General features: G+C 54.3%; 1 protein-coding gene across 3 annotated transcripts in view; it reads right to left on the bottom strand.

Moving 5' to 3' along the window:
• PADI3 (peptidyl arginine deiminase 3) overlaps positions 1-14884 on the bottom strand; it is a 31058-nt gene that overhangs the window by 3115 nt on the left and 13059 nt on the right. For all 3 annotated transcript variants that reach the window (XM_037000092.2, XM_037000093.2, XM_073233286.1), the window contains exons 4-15: positions 14116-14177; positions 13058-13175; positions 11982-12107; positions 10546-10724; positions 10227-10330; positions 10016-10127; positions 8159-8266; positions 6849-7000; positions 5440-5584; positions 5234-5336; positions 2522-2601; positions 349-474 (exon numbers count right to left, since the gene is read on the bottom strand). In XM_037000092.2, coding sequence (XP_036855987.2) covers positions 349-474; positions 2522-2601; positions 5234-5336; positions 5440-5584; positions 6849-7000; positions 8159-8266; positions 10016-10127; positions 10227-10330; positions 10546-10724; positions 11982-12107; positions 13058-13175; positions 14116-14177 — 1415 coding nt within the window. The remainder of the gene's footprint in view (positions 1-348; positions 475-2521; positions 2602-5233; positions 5337-5439; positions 5585-6848; positions 7001-8158; positions 8267-10015; positions 10128-10226; positions 10331-10545; positions 10725-11981; positions 12108-13057; positions 13176-14115; positions 14178-14884) is intronic.

Below are 14884 nucleotides of genomic sequence, written 5' to 3'. Positions count from 1 at the left end.
AGCTGCAAGCTGGGAGGAAGCAAGCAGAATGCGCATCCGAGCTCCCAGTTGAGGATGTGTGATTCACACACACAGCCTCATGCAATCATCCTGTCACTCTGCACATTTCCAGTGGGACCCTGGGAGGAGGAAGGGCTATTCCCTGACAGCCCTTGAGCCACGGGCTTGGCCAATGAGCATCCTGTACTGACCATGATGGCCAGCCAATGGGAAGCCCTTCTGCTGGCCGCCACGGGATCCTCAGTTCTCTCTGCCACCCCCAGCAGCCGTCACAATCCCAAACATGGCAGCAACCAGAGCCTTGGAGCTGAACTTAATGAAACCTTAAGTCACAGATGGTGGTCTCACCAGGTCAGGGAAGAAGGCCACCGCCTTTCTCCTCTCCATCCTGAAGAGCTGGGGGATGTCCACGATGTCCTGCTCCATCAGGCCCAGCTCCCGCTTCAGCACCTTGCGGTTCCAGTCGATGCAGCTCTAAGAATGCAGAGTTGGGGAGTTGTGTGTGTTACGGGGACCCCAGTGTGTTGGGGTACTTGCCAGTGTGTGTTGAGAGGGTGCAAGAGATCATGTCAAGTGTCCATGAGTCACCTCTCCATGTATACTTGTGCCCCTTCATCAAAATACACCCGCCCTGTGTCCCACCGCTCACAGAACTATCCCACTAGCTGGGCTCAAATGAGTGTTCCATCCTTGACCCTCTTCCCTTCCCGAGATCCTTCACTCCCTAGGGGATCTCCTGCAGTCTCATGGTTTAATACATCATCTAGACACAGACAACTCCCAAACCTCTATCTCCCAGGCCACTTTATACAGCCCACCCTCTTTCCCAAGCTCAGACGTGCCCAGATCGCCAACACCCCCCATCTTTCCTAGGCTGTCAACAGCCACATAACATAGGATGTGCCTAAAGACAAATCTTCATTTCTACACTGTGCCCGACCTGCTCCTCCCCCAGGGTTCCTCAGTTCTGTAAATGTCACCACCATTCATCCCACTGTTCAGAGCAAGAGCCCTGCTGTTGCTCTCGATGCCTCCTTCCCTCCCACTCCATGCCCATCATCAAGTCCCATGGGCGCCTCTACAATCCGGCCCCATTCTGGCCTCTTCCCGCGCCCTCCACTGCTTCCACCTGACAGGCTGTCCCCTCCCGCCTGGTGGCTGCAGTGGCTTCCCGACCAGTCTCGTTGCTTCTTCTGCCCTTGGCCCATGAGGCAGCCACAGTAAGGCTCCCCACAGACCTCCAGCCACGGGAGTGGACTTGACCAGGGGCCTGCCCTTGCTGCTGGGCTTTGGCTCTGAAACCCTTCCCGTGTTTGCGGCCGAGGTCTCACCACCGACCAGCTGCATGCGTGGGTGCGACAATGATACTCGGGCGGACCTGTTTCTGGGAGACGGGGACCTCCTCTCACGGCTGACTTTGGCGGAGCCCACACAGCTTTGCCGAAGCTGTCTTGCACAGCAGGGCAGTATGGGTTGCCTCCCCCGAGCCTTCCTTTCCTCTCCTGCCTCCTCCAACTCCCTTCCTCTTCCCTGGCACAGGCATTGCCCCTAATGGCACCCTTGCATGTTTCGTCCATCTTGGCACTTGCTTCTTGGATGACCCCGTGCTGGGTGCTTCTGGTCTTCCCACCCCACCGCACCCCTTTTCCTCTGCTCTGTGCCCTGGCAGGCTGGCCCTCGGGTATCAGGGGCTCCCAAGCCCTTTGGCTTCTGGGTGGGTTCAGCCAGTGGGGGCACTGGGACGAGATGGGGGCTGGTAGGGGAGTGCAGTGGGGTTATTTGTTCTGGCAGGGTCCTCCCCGCCAGGTCCCTGTGGTTCGGCTGTGCAGGTCACGGCTCCTGTCTCACAGCCTTCTTTTCATAACAACCGTAAAACCACAGGGACATAAGGTTCCAGGACCAGGTCCCTTCCCTGATTCCTTCAGGCCTAGGGGTGTGACAGTGCCTGTCTTCCTGGCCTGGCATACTGGTGGCCCCTCGTGAATTTCCTCAAATCCTGCCATGCCTTGTAATTATTCTCCCAATTAACTTTCCTGCATTTATCCAGGGATTCCCTGCGAGGACCTAATGTCACCACTTCGCACCATCTGCTGTGAAATATCGATACATTCTCAACACAGCAGCAGAGAGATTATTTCAAAGCGTTAAGTCAAATCCTGCCAGTGGCTTCAAATCTCACTCAGGGCCACAGCTAGAGTCCTAGCACTAATGCCTGACAAGTCCTTATGTGACCTGGCCTTTCCTCACATCACATCAGCTCCTTGGTTCATTCTCAGATATTTCATTTCCTTTTGTTCTACCTCAGGGCCATTCTCTGTGCAGTTCCCTCTGCCTGGAATGCTTGTCCTCCTCACATACTCATGGCTAATGCCCATATCTCTTGGGTCAAAAGAGGGGATTAGAGCCCCTCTGTCTGGGCCAGTTCCAGCTGAGCTTTTATGAACCATGAGCCTCAGACTTCCATCCCCATTTCTGTCCCCAGCCATGCCCACCTTCCACTCACAAGCCCGGGCCCTTGTACCTGCACAAACTTATTGTAGCTGATGAGGTTTTCATTGGAAAGAACTTGGTTGATGGAGATGGTGTTGACCTGCTCATTACCTGGGAAGGAGGAAGACCAAGACGTGAAGGGAAGGCAGGGACAATGACGGCAGTGAGGACCATCTAGTCTGGGAAGCTGCCAAGCAAAGGCCAAGTTCACAGCTACTGGCCTGCTGAGTCAGCAGCTCTCTGGCCTTTCTGGGCCCCAGGGAGGCACTACCCAGCAGAGCTCAGGCTGGTCTCCGTGCAAGTCTGGGTGTGTCAGGAGGGGGAGGGGCAGGTGGCTGCAGCGCTACTAACTTCAGATCTTCATCCGAGTGCACTGGAAGTAGTGGTGGAAGTAGTGATGGGAACTTTACACCCCGCCCAGCACACTGGGTAATGATTCCGCTTCTTTTGGCTGGTGATGGTGGTGGGGCTGGGGCACCCACTTGTCCATCAGTGCCAGCCCCATAGGACATCTTTGGACCCTGTCCCTGCCCTCCAAGGGGTGACTGCATGGCAAAGGGGTCCTCTGCAGGCCTGCTTGCCTGCCTGCTTGATGGGGTGTCTGTGGAGACGGGCCTGGACAGGGAAGGGGAGGTTGGAGCCAACGGCTCACATCCTTACAGCTACCGTTTATTAGGCCTCACTGTGCACAGACCCTGAGCTCAGGGCTCTAAGTTCAGCACATTTAACCCACATGAAAGCCCACAAGGTATGCATTATTATTCCCACTTAATAGATGTGGACACTGAGGCTCAGAGAGGTAAAATGACTTGCCCAAGGTCTTAAAGCTAGGAAATGGAGGGCTTGTCATTCAAACCCAAGCCCAGTGCTCACAAAGGGCCTCAAGCTTTGACCAAGGGAAAGGAGAGGGCTCCCTGGGCATACTTGCCCATCTACAGGCCCAGCATCCCCTCCACCCCAGTTGGAATGACACAGCTGGGGTCCAGTTCCAGCTCCATGGCATTCTTGCTGAGACCTCTGGGCCTGTGACCTCCCCAGCTTCCCTGAGTTCTGGGTGTGATGGAGGTGAAGGGGATGAGACTAATCTCACAGGCTCCCTGACATCCAATGGGGTAATGGGCATAGGCATTGGCACACAGCAGGTGAGCAGTGGGGTGTGCTGGGTCACCATGGTCACTGCCCCGGGGCAGCTCCCAGGGCAGCATGGTGGCTGTGTATGCCACAACAGCTGTGAATCCCTGCACTCTCCTTCCCAGCTGGGCGGTTGGAAAAATGGCTCAGCCTCTCCCTGGGCCTTGCTCACTGTCAGTTTGGTACTTCCAGGCAAGATGAAGGCCTTCTCCCCACCTGGTATGTAAAATTTAGATTTGAGGAGTTTTGAGGATGGGTCTGGGCTCAAAAGAGTTTAGTCAGGGCCCCTAAGGGAGCAGCGGGGCTGGGAGGACCTATTTCTTCCACTTGGCAGTCGGGGCTCCAGAGTGGTAGGGATGGGGTAACTGTAGGGAGTGGGGAGAAAGAATCGTGGGAAGTTCTACCTGTGAGCTTCTCAGTTCTGCAGAAGCTTCCATCTCAGAGATAGGTTTGGTCCAGGGCATTATTTACCTCCCATGAGGCCAAGAAAAATCCACAATCCCCCTGGCCAAAGGGTCTTTGCCCCGCAGCCCTGGGAGTCCTGGATGGAGGAAGGTTCCTCTAGGATTCATGCAGTCTTGGCGGGGATGGAATTTGAGCCTTTCTAGCAAGCCTGGGCACCCACTCCAGCCCCAGCCAGTGGTCCCTCTCAGGGTTCCTCCTGACAAGATGAAAATGTGGGGTCCCTTACTCAAAGGGCAGGAAAAAGCACCATGAAAGGCACTAAAATATAAAGGATTTCTTTCCTCAGCACATCTCCCTCCTGCCCTGTCATGGTGGGTTTGCTGCTTGCCCTTTGATGTCACACTCCCTCGGGCACATGGACGCAAGCATGCTAAGTGTAGACCCTTGTCGTGCCTGGAGCCCTGCCTGGGAGTTGGCATATGTGCATAGCCCGCTGGATGCCAGGAATCCCAGCCGGAGAGCCCAGGACCCTCATCCAGCCAGACTTCTCCTCTTCCCACAGTCCCATCGCCCCAAACTCTGGCAAATGTGGGTTTCGCGATCACACCAGGATGTGCTAGGTACCTGGCACATGCCCCATGGCAGTGCAGTCCAGGACAGGGATGACGGATGCCAGGCCCTACCCTGAGATGCTGAGGGGCATGGGCGCCCACCACTCCCCATGGCCAGCTTGCCCTGGAGGTAGAGGGCTGCAGTGTTGCCAGGCAGAGCTGGAGGGAGGCCTCCACGGGGGGCTGAGGCTCCAGGGGCAGAGGAGTGGACTAGCAGGACTCAGCCGCAGCAGATAAGCACAAATTACCAAGGATTTCAAGACAGTAACCACAGAACACTGAAGCCCAATCCATGGGACCTTCTGAGCAGAGGGCCCTGACCAACTGCACTGGTCACAGGCCCACAAAGCTGGCCATGTGTCCATCTGTCTGTGCTCTCCCCAAACCCGTCATCCACCCTGCACCCCCTGCCAGCTCTGCCCCAGCCACGGCAGGGTGGCTGGTGGGTAAGGCGTGCAGCGGCAGGAGTAAGGGCTCCCAAATCCTGGGGGACATCCCTGCTCTCAAATGTGCCATCCCGCTCTCCAGCCACACTGTGTCTGGATTGAGGTAAGGGGCAGGAAAGCTGGGATGAGGGAGACGGCACTGGTACCCACTAATGACCCCTTTGAACAGGAGGGCCCCGCCGTGGCCCTGCCGCTTCTTTTCCTGGAAGAGCTTGAAGCAGGCGCCGGGACTGGCCAGGAGCATCCGGAAGCCCTGTGTGGAGACACCAGACTCGGCTGAGCTCCCTGGCCTCAGCTTGGCCCCCTGGAGCTCATCCCCTGGATGCTGGGGACAGGCACGTCACCCAAGTCCTCACCTTCCCATCGGGAGCAGGGACGAAGCTCAGAAATTCATCCACGTGGCCCACAGCCAACCAGTCCACAAAGAGCTCCACGGGGGGCTGCACCCTCTGCGCATTGAGGAAGTCCCGCACCACCTGGGTGACCCTGTGGCCACTGGACCTGGGGCCCAAGGGGTTAAAAAGATGTTGCTTAACTAAAAAATAAAAGTTCTGCAATACCTTATTTTTCAGAACAAAAACAAAAACACGCCTTGCTTTTTGTAAGCAGGAAAGACAATAAATATATCTGAAAATTCCATTCAGGGTGAGCTCTTGGGGAGGCTGATGCACGATAGTCAGGGACTTGCCAGGTCTTGCTATCCAGGCAAATTGTCAGAATCAGCCTCAGACCCATCCTCACATTTTCCCAGAGACTGACTTCACTACCATATGTCATCCCGAGGCCAGGGGTTGTTCTTTGAGCTTAATTTACAGCTCTCACTGCAGCCTCGCCTTCCTGCACACCAGTCGGGAGAGAGGGGGACAAGACCATCCCAGAGGGCGCTCACAGCCCCACCATTTTATCCTTGTGAATTTGAACCCTTTTTTTGTTTTGTCTTCTGGAAAAATATTTAATGGCATGCCCAAACATCCTCTTTCTGTGGGATCTTGTTTTTGAGGGCAATGAATGGCCTCCAAAGCTTCTTAATTCACCTGTCATTTGACTACAAGTCTGTTCTAACTGCTTTGCTGAATTTGGTTGGCTCAATGTCCTGACCTATTCCACAGCAGATAACCATCACCACATAATCCCTTTTCTTTTCCATTGTTATCCCTGTGTCACATGCTGAATAACAAATAATGGGTAACTCTGTGTGTGTGTGTGTGTGTGTGTGTGTGTGTGTGTGTGTGTGTGTGTGTCTGTGTGTGTTACTGCCATCTCACTTTTATGTCCTATACCTCCCTTCTCCTGCTCTCAGGAAAAGAGCGGATGTTAGTCATTTACATTATAGTATGAACAAATTGATTTAAATGCAATTTCTCCCAGGATTGTTGAGACTTGAAGCTTTTTATTCTGTATCTATTAATTCATATACTGCTATTAGTAACCTCTATTTCCTGAAGCAAAAGACCTAAGTCTAACCATAACTTTGCATTCTGTGTGACCTTTACCAGGTCACTCACCCTCTCTGGGCCCACTTATGGAATGTAAGGGTTGGACTGAATGAGTTCTTAGGTCCCTGCTCACCCTGGCTTCTCATACTCCCCAGGTAAGTGTGGATAGTGTCTGGTGAACAGCTCATCATCTCCCACCCCCATCCCACCATCTCTAGGGCTACAATTCTATCACTCCTTTCTGGTTCTCATTCAGTAGAACAGCCCCTCATGCTCCCAGCCACGATCACCACCCACCCCAGGAACACCTCTCCCTGCTCCTTTCTCACCCAGGCAGGTTGCCCCCAATGAGGATCCTCCCCAGGGGGTACTCTTTCCCGTTGGCCACCACTGGGGGGCTGACTTCCAGGTTCCCAAAGGAGTCCAGGCCACTCACAGGGCTGTCTTGTGGTTCTCGAGTCACATAGCCAAAATCTGGACCCTGGTGGGGGAAACTGAATCAGGCCGGTAGGGGGTGCACACCAGGAAGAGCTTGGACCAACTAGCTGGGCCCTGAGCTCCTTAAAAACAGGGCAGGAGTGGCTGCCCATTCTTCAGATGGAAATGATGAGTCAAAGAAGGGGGTCTGATCTATTCAGTGTTTCATGCACGCAGCTGGGAAATATACAGCTCCTCTGGCCCTGCTGCCATATTAGGGCACGTTATTCCCCATGGTCACAGGGAGATAGCAGAGAGGGCCCTGGCTGCACCTACACTCTCCATTCAACACAGAGCCTGAGACCATGGCCTCCCCTCACTTCCTTTGTGGTCTTCCCGCCAAGTCCAGCCCACCAGCAGATTTCTGCTACTCTAGAGCAGCCTGTCCTTGGGGACCAAGAGGCTGGCGAAGGGTTTCTGAGCCTCAGTCTTTCAACTCTGGAGAAGGGGAAAGTTCCCCAAGGCCACCTCTTAGAGAGAACTTAGACAGCAGTGAGGGCCTGGTGAGAGCTCCAGCACCACCGTGATCCGGTCAGGGGCTGGAGGGACCTCCCATCCTTTATGGGACCAAGGGACTCTCCCCTCTTTCTTCAAGGAGGTCCTGGTCAGCAACCACCATATTCACAATTATATTCATTAGCAATAGTAATATCCGCTGATGGTGTCAGAGAAGACTGACAAATGCCCGTGAGGCCAGAGCTATATCATTTTTACTGATGAGGAAACTGAGGCTCAGAGAGGGGAAGTCCCTCAGGCAAGGTCACACAGCATGTAATTGATTGGTTGTTCTAATTCCAAAGCCTTTGTTCTTAGCAGCTGCACTGTCTCACCTCCCTCATCTAGGCACCAGAGTTACTAAATAAAAATACAGGATGCCCAGTTACATTTGAATTTCAGATAAATAATAAACATATTTTTAGCATAAGTAATGTCCCATGCAACATTTGGGACACACTTATGCCAAAATTACTCATTGTTTATCTGAAATGCAAATGTAACTGGGCCTGTCCTGTATTTTATCTGGCAACCCACACTCCTGTCCCTAGAGAATGGGTGCCCAGTGCTGCCCTCTGCATGCCACACCCCAGGGTGGCCCTCAGGGTAATGTCCCTGGGGAGCGTCCCTTGGCCCCAGGCCTGGGCTGCGAGCCTGGACCACTCACCAGTATTCTTTTGTAAGGGAAGTCCTGCAGCTCCCCATTCCTGGGGGAGTCGAAGACCACTGGGAAGGTCTTGTGTGGTGCCTGAACATAGCCCAGCTCCATCTCGTCCTGTGAACGACAGACATCCAGCTGTGGACCGGCGGCAGCTTCCCTTGCCTGCTCGCACTCAGCGCTTCGGGGAACACTATTCACAGGAGGGCTCTGCCCCTGGCCTGCTTTGCCCTAGTGGGCAACAAGGACAAGGGTCATGATGCTCACTGGGTGGATGAGGAGCTGGAGGCTCATAGGGCTGCACTTGACTAGAGCCACACAGCAAGACAGGCCGGGAATGAATGAGAAACAGATGTGACCATGGTGGTGTCCCCGTGCTGGGTCAGGGCTGAGTGGACACAGAGAGCAGCTCGGGACGGCCTGAGTTGGACAGATGGGCTGCTGGGCATCAGCGTGCACCTCTGGCTTTCATAGATGGTTATGAGGGGTTGACAGCTGGGCTGAGGGGACCTGAGGAGGTTCAGGCCTGCCTCTTTCTCAGACCTGTAAACACGTCCGGGTCAATCCTGACGCCTCTGGGCGTGGAGGCAAAGATGGCCCAGCGTTGTGAACTACACATCCAAGAGGCTCCCTAGTACGTGCCTGGCTCTGATTCACACTCATTATAAATATTACTCCCATTGATCCTTGTGACACACCTATGCAGAGGGACAGTTATCACTCCATGTTACAGATGAGGAAAGTGAAGAACAAGGGGGTCTAGTTATTTGTCCAAGTTCACACAGCCAGTCAGCAGCGCAGCCAGGATCTGAACCCAGCCCATCTTCCTCCAGGGTCCTGCCCTGAACCACCTCATCGATGACCCTGTAGTCATGAAAGCTCCTTAGCTTGTCATTCAAGGTCTCCGACCTCAAATCTTGCCCTTCACAGAAACTTGGCCCTGACCAACAGGAGCACGAGACAGTCTTTCTCACGCCTCCCACCTCTGGGCCTTTGCACATGCTAGTCCTCAGCCAGGACCATCCCCTGAGTCCCAGCACACCCTTACCAGCTCTGGGGCCCTGGGCATTTGCTCTCAAGTGCTCCTCAGGTGGGTAGTGACAGGGAGCTGTCAAGAAGACGAAATGATACTATGCATGGCCCACAGTAAGCTCTTGATAAACAGCGGCAATCATTAGCCACCCATTTACCTAATCTGGTTCTGCTCAGAGGCCCTCCACCTGGAGTGTTCACTTATCCCCCAGACAGGTGATGACACCCTCTTCCAAACCCTGCTGCACTTTGCTGGCACCTCTGCTACATCTTAGATTGTAGGAGTGGGGATTTTTGTCACAATAATTTACCATATCGGGGTTTCTCAGCTTCATCGCTATTGACGTTTGGGGCCAGACAGTTCTTCCTTGTGGGGTCTGTCCTGTGCACTGTAGGATTCTTGATGGCATCCCTGAGCTCTGTCCACCAGAAGCCAGTAGCACCACCCTCCTCAGCATGACAGCCAAAAATATTTCCAGATACTACCAGGGGGATAAACTCACTTTCCTTGAGAACCACAGGCCCAGGCCGCTGAGGCCAGGGCGTGCGTGTCCTGTGCCTCTGCCATTTCCTCCAGGCCCAGCCCCGTGCCTAACCCACACCATGGGTGTGAGTGGATGTTGAAGCCAGTGTCAGTGTGTGTCTGGGTCTCCAGAAATTTCGGAGCAGAGGGAAGCACTAGGTCTGGCATTAGAAAGAGCGGAGCCCTGGGGACCCTGAGGCCCAGTTCCTCCAGGATCATCCCAGCAGCCTCCTTCCTGCTCCCTGGTGGGGGCAGACCAGCCTCTCCCTCAAGGACAGGGTCCCTCTGGGTTCTGCCGGTGGCCACGGTACCTGGATCCAGCGGTCATTGCGGTTCTCGGTCTGTGGGCAGACGGTCAGCTTACAGCCAGCTTTCCGGGCCAGCTCCGCCACCGCGTCCACAAAGCACGTGTTGTTCCTCACCCTACTGACAAGCCCAGGGAGAGTGGCTCAGGAAAGAGCTGGGTCTAGGGGCCAGAGGGACCCCCTGGATGAGAAGGGCACCCAGTGCCCCCGGACTCACCGGCACACGTACACCTCCAGCGGTGGCAGGGTGCTGGGCGTCATGACCCAGGGCGCCACGCGGAACACCACGGTGTCCGTGAAGATGGGGGCCTCAGAGAAATCCTAGCAGGAAGGAGCCAAGGGGAAAGAGCACTGGCCTCGGAGTCCAGAGACCTGGGTGATTCAAGGACCACGTGGCCCCTGAGCAGCCACTTGCATCTCTCAGTTTCTAGAGGTGCCATCAGGATGGCAAAGAAATCTGAAGTCCCTCATGCCAGTGGTGCCCATCTCTCCCAGGAGCAGAGCCCGTCTCCCCACTGGGCCCTGGCCACCCCTACCTTGTTGGAGTCATCCAGCAGGGTGACGTGGAAGGAGATGAGCCCCGTGAAGCCGGCATCAGGGAAGGAGAGGCCCTCCACGAGGAAGCGCTCCTCGTCCCTGTAGGAGCGGGGCACCTCGTATGCCACCTTGTCCTGGCCCAGCACGTGCCTGTAGTCCTCACACGAGTCCTTGGGACCTGGAAGGGGACCAAAAGGGTGGCCCTGACTCCCCAGGGAGCCCAGGGAGCAGGAGGGATGAAGGAAGGGTTGTGTAACCTCACCGAAAAACGCAAGCAAGGTAACAGCCCCACCTTTCCCTTCCCACCAGCAAGGAGAGAAAAATGCTTGATAATCAGCAAGGGCAAGGCCAGGGGAAAGGGGCGTTCCTTCCTAAGACTGCCGTTCAGATATTTTGGATGGCAGTTTGGGGGCATCTATCAAAGCCATATTTACCCCTAGCCAGCAATTCTACTTCTGGGTACTTTTCTACAAAATACATGTACGAGGGTGTTCACGGGTGTTTATTCATTCATTAAACAGATGTTGACCGAGCACCTCCCATGCACCTGCGAGGCATGGTTCTAGATGCAAGATGGCTGTGAGCAAGGTCCCTGCCCTCAAGGAACCTATAGTGTTGGCAAACTAAAACACTGCGAACAATTGTGTGTTCAGGGGACTGGAGAAATGACACCCCTGCCTAGTTGAGAATACCAAACTGGGAGCTCTGGAAGAGAGTGGAGCAGAGCAATGTAACCACACAGAAAGATGTGTCGGCTGTATAATCCTGTGAAAGAGACAGTTTGGAGGGTAGAATATGTACACACCACACACACACACACACACAAGAAGATTCATTTCGTGCTTATAGAAGACGGTCAGGAGAAACATGAAAAATCACTTTAAGATAGAGAATGTTCATATTTTACATATTTATATACTTCCAAATTATTTGACATTTTAAAAAATGAGCATCTTACTACTTGTACACAAATGTATTTTTAAAAGGTGTTTTATATCCTTGTTTGTCCTGTGACAAGGGCATTGTGGATATGTAACGTGATAGCTGTTTTTCTGTTCTTTGTTATTTTTTCAGGAGATGCACATTGAGTTATATAGGGACAATGGCCATGGTGTCTGGACGGGGTAGATGAAGCAACAGGGGCAAAACAGTGGTAACTGTTGGATCTGAGTGGTTGGCATGATGGGGGTGCATTACACTGTTCTCTCTGCTTTTGTGCATGTTTGCAAGTTTACTAAAAATGTCTAAACATGCTTAAAATATATTTTTTAAATTCATTCATCCCATAAAATGATGCCAGCTGGCCAGTTTCAGAGCTGCCACATCTCATTGATCTTCCTCTGACCCCTGGACACCTGGAAGCCAAAGCAGAGCCTGCCTTCCGGCCCCTGGCGGGGAAACTGAGGCCCCCCTGGTGTAGAGTGCATGAACTCACCATAGGCATGGAAGACCCGTGCCCGCTTGGCATCGTCACTGGAGGTGTGGAGGACAAGTCTGTGGTCATCAAAGAGGGCGGCAGGGCCTTGGGTCCGCAGGACCATGACTGACATGTCTTCCAGGTCTGTGGAGCCAGACAGTGGGCGACAACTCAGGAGGCCCTGGTGCTCAGCACCTCCTCCTCCTGCCCGCTGCCCTCCGGAGACACAGGCTGCCAACACCCTGGTCTCAGAGCTGCAGCTCTGCCCACCCCGCGAACCCACTAGAAAGCATAAAGAGAAAGCATGCAGACGTCTGCCAGACTGTGGCATGGGGAGCCACTTCACACCCTCTCTGGGCTTCCATTTCCTCATCTGCCCAGAGAAACGAGCCACTCGGCTGCCCGGCACACGGCAGGTGCTCAACAGAAGTGGGGGCGAGAAGGCCACCTGGGCGGCACGCAGGGGACGTTCCAGTCTCAGCCCCACGTCATTGGCTGGTGACAATGAGCGAGCTCCTCACTCCCTGAGCCTCAGAGTTCCCACCTCTAGAACGAGGGACAATTGTGCCCACTTTCCGAGCAGCTGTGAGCGTCTCATTTGTGAAGCACCTGGCCCAGGCCGCGGGCTGGTGCGGCAGCATTTCTGTGCGGGTTGGGATGGATTTGACAGAATATGGGGCATTCCTGACCCGCAGGCCACAGGTGCCTGAAGAGGCGGCCAGATTCGGAGTCGGAATAGGAAGCCTTGGGTCTGCCGCAGGCTGGCTGACTCTGGGGACATTCTGACCTCTGGGCCCCAACCTCCTCTTCTCTAAATTGGGGTGTGCTGCCCTTCTGCTTGGATTAAATGAGAATTTGGGGAAACAGCCCAGCACACAGTAGGTGCTCACATAATGTTAGCATCTGCTGCTCCCCTGGAGGGAGAGAAAGGTGAGTCAACTCACTTCCAGAGTTCTGCACCAGCACAGCACTGGGGGTGCTGGGGGATTTGAGCAACATCAGTGTGTCCAGGGGCTGGAATTCTGGCCCCAAGCTCTGCCTTCAGAGCCGCCGCGTGGGTGGGAACCCCTGTGGGCTGTCATGACCCCCCTTACCTTGCAGACAGTGCACATGCTGGTCATAGTTGTCCTGGTCACCACAGTTCAGATTGTCCCTATCACAGTTCACCAGCAGGATGGCTCCATACCCACCAGGCCCCCAGACCCACTGGCGCTGCCAACGACAAAACATAGCTGGCAATGGGGGCTCAGACCAGACCCTTGTTTTCCTCCCAGCAACCTCCTGGCCAGCCTCCTCACTGTCTCTTCCTTTTGCCCCTACCCTGTGAGGATAGGTCCACTCTCACTGGAGCACCTCCTGCTCAAGAACCAGCAATGGCTCCCTACAGCCCCACCACCAAGTCTGAATCACACAGCTGTCTGTTGTACCAGCCTGTGATATGTGTCCAGCCAGTGTCCTCCTTCTCAACAGGCGACTTCCTGATCACAAGATCCCTCCCTCCCTCCAGGCCTTGGCTCCTCCTGTTCCCTGCACCTGGAATTCTTGCATCACTTTAGAGCCCAGCCCACGTGGGCCGCAAGGGAGGTCTTCCTCACTCATACAGCCCACCTTGGCCTTCCCTGGGCTCCAAATGCCCTAAGTGCCACCAACACTCAGCCCAAAGAATCTACTTGGGAGATTTCTCTTTTAGCCTAGATCAGGGGCTCAGCACACTAAGGCCCATGGGCCAAATCCAGCCCACTGCCTCATTTGTAAACAAAGTTTTATTACAGCCATTCCTTTCCATACTACCCACAGCTCTTCCACATACAATGGCATTAGCCACAGCTGTAACAGAAACAGCATGGCTCACAAGGCCAATATATATAGGATCGGACTCTTAAAGAAAAAGTTTGCTGACCCTCAACAAGACTGCCAGTCCAAAAGGACTTCCTCCACAGAGTCCAGGGCGGGACACGTGTGTGCTGGATAATTCTGGTGGTGACTTTTTTCTCTTGGTGAAAGAAGACCACCAGCCATGCCTGCTTCCCAGCTGGCTCCCTTGACCCTGGCATCAGCTGGGAGGCTGGGGGATACCTATAATGGCCTTTCCCCTCTTAACCCAGTCCAGAGCAGCTCCAAACTCTGCCCTCCACAAGGAGAAGCCCCCTACCTTGTCCACAAAGCTCATGTTCTGCCTGCCTTCACAGTTCAGGTCACAATCCAGACTGATGTCTGCAAGGAAAGGCCGGAGGGTAAGTCACTATGGGCTTCCCAGGAGCCCAGCACAGGCCTGTGGCCACCACCTTTTAGCTTTGATCTCCTCTGGGGCTGGGCAAGTGGAAGTCATTTCCAAGAAGACATTGCCCAGAGGTGGGGACATCGGGAGCCTCCCTCCCTGGGCTGGGAAAAGAGGCCTTGGGGAGGAAGCAGGGTCAGAGCAGAGGCCCAGGTCAAATGCTGCCCCCTCCAGGAAGCCCTCGCTGAACCCTCCCTGCTTGATGTCTGGGGCACACCCTGCACTGAGCCCAGGTTGCCCTGGACATTCTTGGTCTGTCCGAAGCTGCCTCACTGCCCTGGGATGGCACAGTGAGCCCGGGCCTGAGTGTCAGACACACATGGATGTGAACCAGACTCCCGGCGCCTACTGGCTGTGGGGCCTCCTTGAACTTCAGCTTCATCTCACACTTGCCAAATCCCAGCCCTCATCCCGCCTTCTTAATGTTTCTCCCTAGAAAGTGGGGGAGATTTTATAACCCAAACGGAGCAGGAGAGAGATTTTGAAATGACTTTTAAACATATGAAAATGTACCCAACCATCATGCAACAAGTGGATGAGTCTCACAAACATAATGTGGGGTAAAAGAAACCCAACCCCAAAGAATATGCACAATATGATTCCACCCACCCACAGGAAATTCAAAGATAGGTAAAAATAGAGC

Source organism: Manis javanica, chromosome 4 (assembly GCF_040802235.1).
Source record: "Manis javanica isolate MJ-LG chromosome 4, MJ_LKY, whole genome shotgun sequence".
In the NCBI taxonomy this organism is placed as follows: Eukaryota; Metazoa; Chordata; class Mammalia; order Pholidota; family Manidae; genus Manis; species Manis javanica.
The sequence above is the reverse complement of the archived record's forward strand: the minus strand, read 5'-3'. Positions and strand labels throughout refer to the sequence as shown.